Source organism: Martes martes, assembly GCF_963455335.1.
Source record: "Martes martes genome assembly, chromosome: 12".
In the NCBI taxonomy this organism is placed as follows: Eukaryota; Metazoa; Chordata; class Mammalia; order Carnivora; family Mustelidae; genus Martes; species Martes martes.
In genome coordinates, this window is record NC_137900.1 from 23025466 (window position 1) to 23037605 (window position 12140).

The 12140-nt window shown below is 42.4% G+C and overlaps 1 protein-coding gene across 1 annotated transcript in view; it reads right to left on the reverse strand.

The window, feature by feature from the left end:
• LOC308353139 (ras and EF-hand domain-containing protein) overlaps positions 1-12140 on the reverse strand; it is a 75426-nt gene that overhangs the window by 41908 nt on the left and 21378 nt on the right. The window contains exons 2-3 of the mRNA XM_080819864.1: positions 4079-4225; positions 249-339 (exon numbers count right to left, since the gene is read on the reverse strand). Coding sequence (XP_080675990.1) covers positions 249-339; positions 4079-4225 — 238 coding nt within the window. The remainder of the gene's footprint in view (positions 1-248; positions 340-4078; positions 4226-12140) is intronic.

Below are 12140 nucleotides of genomic sequence, written 5' to 3' on the forward strand. Positions count from 1 at the left end.
AGCACCTCAACAGAGAGGCCCCAACCCGCCAACCTCTTCTCCCCATCATTGTTGACCACACTTGCTCTTTATTCACAGCTACCGAAATTATCTACTTTATTTGATTATTTGTTATCTCTCTCTCCCTTCGCTCTCCCCCCAAAACCACTACCAGAAATAGCCCCATGGAAAACCCTGCCCGGTGCCCGGTCTGTAAAAGGCGATCCATCAGGAATCGTCGAAAGAAAGGGCCAATCCCACAAACTCACATCTTTACGCGTCTTGTGTTCTGCTGCCTGAATCCTCTGATCCATTTCCTCTTCCAACTCACTCAGCTGCATGGCTGCCTTGTCCTGGGCTCTGAAATTCAAGAGGGTGCACACCTTTTCACTGCAACATGCAGAGATAACTTCAACCGCATCTATCTCAACCCCTATGTTACAGATGTGGAGAAACACACTATTTTAAATAATATTCCCTGTTCTTCCATATAATAAAACAGGATTGGCACTTTGACCATTTGGGTATAAAATAACATTAAAACTAGATATTTAGTAAATGGTATAAATTAGACAAAATAGTGTTAACCTAGACTGTGGTGAAGAACAGCTAAAGATACCAAATTACTGCGAAGCTCTCGATAAATTCTGAAAATCCTTTTTGCTCCCACGACTGAGTGACAATCCTGGACCAAAAAAAAAGAAAAAGAACCCCATGGCAAACAGATCTTTGGGTAGAATTCTGAAATGCTTTATAGAAAACACACAGTGTTATATGCTACAGTTAGAAGGGGATAAAAGGAATCTCAACAATTATTTCTAATCAGCTTCCTAAAGTTCTAGAATAAAAATAGTCTTTACATTGTAGAAAAATTCTGTTTCCTTTACTAATCCCCAAATCACCTCTCTACAGATGAAGAGCACACTGATTTGCCAAAAAGTTAGAAATGGGAACATGTCATTGAGGAGAGTTGTGGCATAGTTTTCCTGAGCAATTGGGTAGTATGGAGACATCTGTCACTCTACAATGGTCGAAGCTGCAGATTAAACCCTAAAAAATGTATTTTTTATTCTCTCCTTCTGATGTATGTCCAATTATCTAAGTTTCTCATTTATAAGTCTTGCCTATTCAACTAGATGACAAGAGCCGCCATGGGATTTAGAAGGTCAATGACATGACATTGATAAAAAGTAGACAACAGAACCTAACATGGGGCACCTGGGTGGCTCAGCAGGTTAAAGCCTCTGCCTTTGGCTCAGGTCATGATCCCAGGGTCCTGGGATCGAGCCCCACATCGGGCTCTTGGCGCAGCAGGGAGCCTACTTCCCCCTCTCTCTCTCTGACTGCCTCTCTGCCTACTTGTGATCTCTGTCAAATAAAGAAATAAAATCTTAAAAAAAAAAAAAAAAGAACCAAACAGAAGATCTCCTGTCTCCCAGTTTGATGGCTCTGGGACACCATTTTTCCTGCTTTCCACTTGCTGGCTCCCTTGTTAACATGGTCTGTGCATACATTACTTTAATTTCTATATAAAGTGCCAACTGAGTCTTGAGGGGTGGGGAGAAGGCCCCAAAATAAAATTCTGAGTGACTTACTGCTATTTTCCCCTTGTGTTTACTTCATTCTTACCTGACAGCCCGCCTGAAGAGATGTTAACCTCATTTGGAAAATTAGCTATTTCTGGTTCGTTTATAAATACCTGCTATATGACATCTAAGAACTACTTATCTCCACAGAAAGTTTGTTTGGTCTGCTCAACTCTGGGACTATAAGACAGCCAAGTCCCACATCCCTCCTCCGCCTATTACCATTTTTCCAACCGCTCCTTCTCGATATCCAGGATTGCTCCTGAATGTGTTCTTTCCGCCTTCCTCACTTCTGAGCAACATTTTTTTTTTTTAAATAAGTCAGGTATAAGTCTATAATGACACCGTGTTTGCCCCAGCAATTCCTAGCTCATAGTGAGATGTCTGGTGTGATGAAGACTGTCCATTCTATCCTAGTCCAGGGCTCCCATCTGGACACTGCCCATCCTTCAGGTCCAAGTGCAAAGTGAAAAGATAGAGATCTGCCCCCATCCACAACCCCAGGTGAGGGTGATGGTACTCAGCTAAGAATACAGGAGAATTTCATAATCATCACGGAAGCACTTCAGTGAGGTCTCTGGTAGTTGGGACAGAGCCTGACTAAGGCTCCCACCCCAACAGCTGAGCAGCAGGGAGGAGACAAGCAGGAACACAGCTCAGCACAGGTAAGACATTCCCTCCGCAGAGGGACAGCAGCCTGGCTGGTGATGAGAACCCTCTTCCCTTGTGGGTTTATACGGTACTATCCTTAAAGGTCACATATAAATTCGTGTGTGTGTGTGCACATGTGTGTGCATGGAAGTTCGTCTGTTTTAACAGATATTCCCGGACACTCTAAAAACTCAGTAAGTGGGTCTGTGAATCACCTCTAGTTTTTAGAATTTGGAGTTCATAGGACTGCCCTACTTTCCTACTGAAAACCCTTAGAAGACAAATTTGAGAGAAAATTTCAGAGTCAGGAACTGAAATGTTCATGATACCTCTACTCTCGCATGACTCCAGAACTATAAAAAGTCTTATGTAGCATCAATGTTTGAAAACATTCCTATATTTTAATTCCCTTCACTTAAACTCCAAAAGGTTAACTAGATAGCTTGATCATCATGTGGAAGGAAAGAATAAAGAGACCGAGGCATACCCTCTCCTGCCCCCTTGCAGGTGGGGTGCATCCTATCAAAGGGGCCTTTACAAGTTCTGGGCAGAGGCCAGCAGGACGCACCTCACACTCAGAGACACTGGTGAAATGGCCACCATGAGAAGCCACTACAGGGCAGAACAGCCGGGAATTACAACAAACAAAATGCTCTCTTTCCCACTAAAGCCAGAGGACTGCAGTCCTTCTGGGGAACAAAGAGGCTGACATTTGGACTGTAACACATGTAACCCCTTCCTCTGCCCTGGGCTGCTGGTCAGACCAGTAAGATATCCTATGTAAACCAGCTACGGCTTACACAAGCCATAGGACAGTACGGGCTTACGGCTTTTTGTCTTCCAGTTCAGGCTGGGTGAGGAGGGCCAGAGTCAGGAAGAATCCCACCACTGAGCACCCACCATGTGGTCAGCCTGGGGCAGGGGGCTTCACCTGGGACATCATCTCCTGGCCCTCCACACCCTGAGAATGTGGACGTTTACAGTCTTGTTCTGTAGATGCAGGTTCCTGCCCAAAGTCACACACGAGCCCATGACCAGGCCAGGCTTCAAGGGCTGTCCTGTCTGCCTCTCCAGATGAGACATTTCCGGTAGGCTTCAAGAGGATGGATATACAGTAACAAACCTGTCAGAACTGTTGTGTATGGAATCATTGGTCTTGAAAAGTTTATAGGATAGGATCACGGTGACCTACTGATGGACTGCTGGCTGTCCTTAAAGCGTCCTGCCCGACTCAGCCTTCGTGCTGGCCCAGCTTAGGAAGCTCCAGATGCCCGAGGTTCGGGATGTCCACCCACATCATAATGGGATCATGCAGTTCAGTCCACGTGCCTCCTGGACACAGAGCCAGTTAAAGGACCTCCCCATACCACTCAGAAAGGAAGGGTTTTGGGGCACCTGGGTGACTCAGCCGGTTAAGCATCTAACTTTGCATTTTAGTGCAGCTCATGATCTTAGGGTCATCAACTTGAGCCCTGTGTTGGACTCCACATCCACATATGAGCCTGCTTAAGATTCTCTCTCCCTCTACCCCTCTGCCACACCCCCACTCACATTCTATCTCTCTCTATTAAAAAAAAAAAAAGAGAGAAGAAGAGGGGTGCCTGTGTGGCTCAGTCGGTTAAGCGTCTGCCTTCAGCTCAGGTCATGATCCCAAGGTCCTGGGGTCGAGCCCCATGTCAGGCTCCCTGCTCAGTGGGAAGCCTCCTTCTTCTTCTCCCACTCCTTCTTGTGTTTCCTCTCTTGCTGTCTCTCTCTGTCAAACAAGTAAATAAATCTTTAACAAAAAAGAAGAAGAAGAAGAAGAGGAGGAGGAGGAGGAGGAGGAGGAGGAGGAGGAAGAAAGACAGGAAGGGCTTCAATACCTCTTCACTGCAATGGCCAGGTTTTCCATTTCTGTGCTCTGCAGTTTGATCTCACGGATAAAGTTCCTTATAACATGCTCGTACGACTGAATTAGTCTTGGCTCCACAAGGTTGATGTTTAGATACAAGATACTAACTTGCTCTTTTCTGCCAAAAACAAAAACAAAAAAAAATTAAAATTAAACAAAGTAAAAAATAAAAAGGCAAATTTTCAGAATACTTCCAGGAATGAGACACATAAGAACCAAAAAAAGCAACAACAACAGAAGGACAAGAAAGGAAAGAAGAGCAGGCAGGCAGTGATGCACTACCCTCCGTACTTCTTTTTTTTTTTTTTTTTTTTTAAGAATTTATTTATTTATCTGACAGAGAGAGAGAGAGATCACAAGCAGGCAGAGAGGCAGGCGGGGGGGTGGGGGAAGCAGGCTCCCCGCTGAGCAAAGAGCCCGATATGGGGCTCGATCCCAGGATCCTGAGATCATGACCTGAGCTGAAGGCAGAGGCTTTAACCCACTGAGCCACCCAGACACCCTCTCCGTACTTTTAAAATGGAACAGCAAGTTTATTATTTCCTAGATGTATTGAGGTATGACTGATAAATAAAAACTCTCTATATTTAGGTTTCCCAGTCATGATTTAGTATTAAAAGGTGTAAACTGGTGAGGGAAGAGAAATGTATAGAGAGGGATTGACAGGAAGGGGCATTTTTTGTTATTACTGCAGGTATTTTTTTTTAAAGATTTTGTTTATTTATTTGACAGACAGAGACACAGCGGGAAGGGGGAAAGGAGCAACGGGGTGGGGGGGGAGAAGCAGGCTTCCCGCTGAGCAGAGAGCCCAATGCAGTGCCCTATACCAGGACCCTGGAATCACCACCCGAGCCGAAGGCAGACGCTTAATGACTGAGGCATCCAGGCACCCCTTGCAGGTATTTTTTTTAACAGAAAGGTAAAAAGGGGGCATCTGATTGGCTCAGCTGGTACAGCATGTGACTCTTGATCTCAAGATCGTAAGTTCAAGCCCCACACTGGGCATGGAGCCCACTTGAATGAATGAATGAATGAATGAATGAATAAATAAGTAGAAACAGAAATAGAACTTGAAAAAAGAAAGGTAATAAGAGGTACAGGAAAAAAAGGTAACCATTAAACTGATGAATAACATGTTCCACTAATCCCTGATAAGACATATTTCAGCCTTTATGATCATAAGAGTGAATGTACCTGTTATTTTATAGTCAGTTAAAAATTACTTCATATAAATTCACATGTATTTATATGTGACAATCCTAGCTGTCATTATTAACTTTTATTAAAAGACACATATTCTAGAGTCGTTTCAAAAGAAAAACTGGGCAGCTCAGCTGCTGGAGGACAAAGGAGTGAGTCAGTGGGGCTAGCAGTGCTCCTGATTCAAGTTCAGTGGCTGATACCCTAAGGGTACAGAGAGAAGACTCTGTGAAGACACAGGAAGGTGGCCATCAAAAAGCCAAGGAGACAGGCCTCATCAAGAACAAACCCCACAGGCACCTTGATCTGAGACTTCCAGCCTCCAGAAATGTATGAAAATAAATTTCAGCCGTTTAAGCCACCAGTCTGGTATTTGTTACTAGAAATTTCTAGGCAACCACAGCAAACAACAAAAGGTCCAAGGTCCCAGAGTGACTTAGTGGCAGAGCTGGGATTCCACCCCGCGTCTGAAGCTGAAGACCACAAGATTCGCCAGAATGTTATTTTGCTTCCCAATTGTGTTAACGCATCTGAGCCGTAGCAGAAGAAATGGGATCCAAAATTAATTCACAGAACTACAAAACCCTGAAAAATGTGAGGTATATATTAACCTAGAGGCTTAGTTAAGCATGGCCTCAAGGTGTGTCCGTGAGGTATAAACTCCCCCAGGTTTACACTTATAAATAAACTTCTCTGTCTGTGCAGAGGCCAATTATGATTGAAAAGAACTGCTCAAGTGAAATATTATTAATAAAGCTGCTGGATTAAGTCCCTTTATTTGATACAAGATGCAGGAAGCGGCCATCATTCCTCCCATCAGAGCTGAATACAAACACTAGTTGCAATAGTGAGCTGTATTTACTGGAGCAGTAAACAAAACAAAACAAAAATACTCCTGGACTGTCCCATGCAATTTCAATGCATAATAGGATCGTTAACTTCTTGCCTTTTGTCAGTTACTGATCACCAGCAAGATATAAAACATAAAAACTTTCTCCTTAATAGGAACCTGCCTGTCAGAGATGGCTATTAAGATACTGTCACCTAGAGTCCTTGCTTCTCGACTAACAGCACAAAAAAATGTTCACAAGTACAGATCACCAGATTTCTCGACTTTCTGCAAATTTCAAAAATAAGAAAGAAACACAATAATTTATAAAACTTTTGCTGGTCTTGACATTATAGACTTTCAGAAACGGTATTATGAAAAACATCTGCCAGATATTTTCGCAGAAATATGTGATATGGTTAGCAGACAATATGTGATATGGTTAATCATTGTGCTATAGACTACATGAATACTCATCTATCCTGCTTCCTATTAGAGGGCGCACTTCACAGAACCCCAGGCAGGTAGACGAGGGTCATGTGACTAGTTCTGGTAAGTGGAACAGGAAGATAAATGGTATGTTGGCCAATTCCACACTTGTTCCCTAAAATCCTTCATTAGATTCTGAGCTTCTATTCATTCATATCCTTCCTCTTTCTCTCTCTCTCAGCATCTCTCCCTCCATCCCCCTTCCTGCTCCTTCTCTACCTCCCTCCATCTCTCTTCATCATCCCCACGCTGAAGTGAAGAATTCCAATATGGCGATGTCATGCGAAAGAACGTGCTTGGCTTCCTGAATCACCACACTGAGCTTAACTGCTCAGCAGGGCTGTATGACCACCTCAATCTGAATGACATACAAGAAAGAAATGTTTGTATTTTCTAAAGCCACTAGGACTTGGAACTTCTTTGTTATAGTCAGTTTGAACTTAAAAGGTTGGCATAATAGTTTCCTATTTTGTTTTTGGGTTTTTTTAATTATCCTCTTCCAGATTAAATTACTTCCTCATCTTTTTCCTTGATAGCTTCTTAACTACGTAAAAGCTTCTATGTCCAGAGTAAATCTTTAGCACCACCACCCGCTCTCTCTCAGGGAACAAAAGACTACTCAGAAGCATCCTATACTGAGGCAGACACTTATTAGGCACCTTACATATGTAGTCCAGGCAGTGATCCAGAAGTTACATCACTAGTCACTAAATCTTCACGGCAACCCTACAAAGAAGTTATCACCAGCATCCTGTTTACCAAAGAGGGAACTGAGGCAGAGACAGCTAAATACTATCCTGGTAGCAGAGTCAGGATTCCAACTCGGCCTATCTGGCTCCAGAGTCCAGTTTCCCACGGAAGAACTAGCTCTTTGTGCCAAAACTAAATGCTGAACTGGTCTTACGGGGCCCCAAGGGAATGTCTTCACTTAAGAAAATTTAACATAATAGGATTTTTTTTTTAAAGATTTATTTATTGGTTAGAGAGAGAGAGAGCGAGCGAGTGCGCACAGGCAGACAGAGTGGCAGGCAGAAACAGAGGGAGAAGCAGGCTCCCCACCGAGCAGGGAGCCAGATGCGGGACTCGATCCCAGGACGCCGGAATCATGACCTGAGCCAAAGGCAGCCACCTAACCAACTGAGCCACCCAGGTGTCCCAACATAACAGGATTTTTAAAAAATTGCTTTGGAGGAGGCTATGCATTATTGCTGCGAGGATTGTCCACATTACAAAGGGTCTCTTTTAAAGAATGATGGCATGATGAGGATTAAAATGAGGTAATCTTACAAAATTTGGTTTACCTACAGCTATTTGGTTGGAAAGCACTATTGCAGACAATAAGGCGCCCTCCCACCCTCCCCAACCCCCATATATCTGTGTATTTCATTTGGTCTATTTCCGTGAAACTAGAGAACCATGTGGATTATGCCAAGAGAAAGCCAACAGAACACACTTGGTTATTCTGACATCGGATGGAGAAAACAAAACAAAAATTTTAAAAAACCATCTAGCAATAGATGATACCTGGTCCCTCTCTGTGAACTTTAAATGCTATGCCTTGCCCAAGCAGCTAAACACATGCGGGTCCTTCCGCTCAACAGACTTGGTGCCAAGACAATCTTTGTTCTGCTCCTAAGAGTGCCGCAGGAACGGCCTCCCCCCGTGTCCCTGTTCCCCACGTCAAATGTTAAGCAAGCAGAGAATGCACAATGCCGCACACACAGCTCTGTTTCCTTCTGGCCTGACCCCAGGTGGCACATGGGAGGACTGAGAACCATGCCTTGTGGTGACAAGGACCAAAACGCTTTTGATTCATTGAGTCTGGGGCCTCATCTCACGCGGTTACATTTGGTTACAAATACCACCCAGAGCGGCTTACAGGTGCATTTGACAAACACTAGGTAAAAATTAAGGGTCAAGCCATAGGTTTTAATCAATCAAGACCACACACATTGTCTACCGTTCTGTGCCAAGAAAGTCTCTAATACTAAAAATAATCTAATTTATGTCTAAAGGAAGAGAGTGAATGAAAGGCAGAGAAAGACTTCAGAGAAATACAGATCAGAGAAAAACATACCCTGAATTACCAATTAGATTTAGATGTTTAAAACCTGGGCCTATAATATTATGCAGCCATCAAAAAAAAAAAAAAGGAAGAAAGAAAGAAAGAAATCTTTCCATTTGCAATAACATGGATGGAACTAGAGGGTATTGTGCTAAGCGAGATAAGTCAATCAGAGAAAGACAATTATCATATGATCTCAATTCTATGTGGAATTTAAGAAACAAAACAGGGTCATAGGGGAAGAGAAAAAAAAAAATAAAAGACAAAACCAGAGAGGGAGAAAAACCATAAGAGACTCTTAATTATAGAAAACAAACTGAGGGTTGCTGGAAGGCTGGGGTAACAGGGTGATGGACATTAAGGAGGACATGTGATGTAATGAGCACTGGGTGTTATGTAAGACTGATGAATCACAGGCCTGTACCTCTGAAACAATAATACATTATATGTTAATTAAATGCATTTAAATAAAAAAAATTTAAATTAAAAAAACCTGAGCCTATGCATCTCAATTAATAAATTACAAGATGATTTGTTAAAAAAAAAAAAAAGACAGTAAGACATTGGGGGTGGGTAATTTCTGATGAACAATTCACAACCTAGAATTTAACAGTGTTCCGGGGGAAATAAGCATTTTAAGTCACAAATATTCCCACTGAGGCTGAAAAGGCTATTATATGAACTTAGAAGAAAAACAGGTCCACTTAGGATGTGTACAAATTATAAAAGGGTGACATATTTTCACAGGATTGACACTTACTATATACAGATATATCTACATTGACATGTATACACTGGAGGAGTTTACTGAGAATGCCTGGACACCTCAGCTCTACAGACACCTCTGGGCAATAGTCGAGCACAGACAATGCTAAGGAGCATGGTGACCCAGTGAGATCGTTAGGAAAACTGTCTCTTAGATCCTGAGTCCCTCTGCATTAAGCACTAAAATAGGGGGCTAATGTAGTCATTCAAACATAAGTCAATTAGATCTAAAACTCAAGACAGTTTTCTACAAACAAAAGCTAACAGTATAAAGTACCAATATCTGCATCATCCTACACCAGCATCTGGCATAAGAAAACTGACATTATGACCCCACCATCTGAGTGCAGGAAATTAAAACATCCATGCCACCTAAGGCATGGATGCTAGATCCTGGAAGTAAAATGCTAAGAAACAGACTGGGATCCTTTCCCCCATTAGACCCACCATGAAGATTAAGTACAAGATATTCTGGCAGTATAGACAAGGGAACATGACCAGCACTTGGGGGATAGCCTGAGGGATGAGTAGATGTCAATTAGGCAGCCAGTGGGAAAGGGGTAAGGGAGTGGTGGCCAATCCCAGGCACCAATAACCACAGGCTGAAGGGGCAGGATGTGGGGGTGGGGGCACAGATAAGGCAGCTGCTCCTGTAACCAGAAGAAGCTGGTGGGGCTGGACAGCCAGGAGCAGGGGAGGCAGCAACAGCATCAGACATAGATGCGGGGTGAGAAGTCAGCAGGAGCCAGAAGGCACAGCAAAGACATGTGAGGAGAAAGTTATTGAGAGGGTGGGAGGCCACTGGAAGTGTTACATGGAAGCAGTGACTTGATCAAGTCTGCATCTTAACTACTCCTATCTTTATAAACTTTTGGCTGAAGCAGAAAAATAAGCACAGGATTTTGCAACAAGTCTGTGTGGGATAAAACTAAATATAAGTTCAGTGTCACTAAATCCAGAAATGTACAACTTTGGAAGTTTTCATGAACTTCGACTTTTCTTTGTTACAGAATATGTAAAATTATAGACAATTAGAATCTGATCATACCAACAGATCACCTGAACAGAATAGAGAACCCATAAAGAGACCCGCCTAAATACAGTCAACAGATATTTGACAAAGGAGCAAAGGTACTACGGGAGCAAAGATAGTCTTTTCAACAAATGGTGCTAGAACAACTGGGCTTCCTCTTGAAAAAGAACAAATATAGACACAAACATTAAATCATTCACCAAAATGAAGTCAAAATGGATCACAGACCTAAACATAAAATGCAAAACTATAAAACTTCTAGAATATAAGGAGAAAACCTAGATGACCATGGGAATGGTGACAAATTCTTAGATACAACACCAAAAGCATAATCATGAGAAAAAGAATTGATAAGCTAGACTTCACTAAAATTAAAAACTGCTCTTTGAAAGACAATGCCAAAAAAATGAGAGGATAAGCCACAGACTGGAGGAAATATCTGTAAAAGACACAACCGTCATCTAAAATATACCCCCCAAACCCTTAAAACTCAACAATAACAAACAACCTGATTTAAAAAAATGGGTCAAAGACCTTAATGGACACTTCACCAAAGAAGATATATAGATGACAAGCACATGAAAAAATGCTCCACATTATATGGCATCAGGGAAATGAAAATTAAAACAATGAGATAGCACCACATACCTATTATAATGGCCAAATTCCAGAACATGACAACATCAAATGCTGGTGAGGATGTGGAGCAACAGGAACTCTCATTCATTGCTGTCGGGAATGCAAAATGGTAGTCACTTGGGAGGACAGCATGACAATTTCTTAAGAGACCAAACTCGCTCTTAACCACACAGTCCAGCAATCAGTGCTTCTTGGTGTTTATCCAAAGGAGTTGAAAACTTATATCAGCACAATAACTTGCATACAAACAGGTACCGCCACTTCGGTCATAACCGCCAAAACTGGGCAGCAACCAAGATGCTCTTCAGTGGGATGAGTGGGTAAAGTATGGTACATCCAGATGAGGAAATATTAACCAACACTTGAAAAATGAGCTACCAAGCCATGAGAAGATATAGAGGAACTTTAAATGCATATTACTATGCAAAAGAAACCAATCTGAAAAGATTACATACTACATAATTCCAACTCTATGACATTCTGGAAAATGCAAAACTTGGGGACAGTAAGAGATCAGAGGTTGCCAGGGATTGGAGGGGAAGGGATAGGATGAATAGGTGAAACACAGAGGATTTTTAGGGCAATGAAAATACTCTGTAAGATAATATGATAATGGGTATGTATCACTGTACCTTTGCCTAAACCCATATAATGTACATGAGTGAAATAAGGAATTTGGATGGTTATAATGTGTAAATGTAGGTTTATCAATTGTAACAAATATGTCATTCATTTTTTTTAAGATTTTATTTATTTATTTGACAGACAGAAATCATAAGTAGGCAGAGAGGCAGGCAGAGAGAGAGGAGGAAGCAGGCTCCCCGCTGAGCAGGGAGCCCGATGTGGGGCTCGATACCAGGACCCTGGGATCAGGACCTGAGCCGAAGGCAGAGGCTTTAGCCCACTGAGCCACCCAGTCGCCACCAAATATATCATTCTGATAAGGGTTTGCTGATGATGGGGAAGGCTGTGAAGGTGTGGGGGCAAGGGTTATATGGGAAATCTCTGCACCT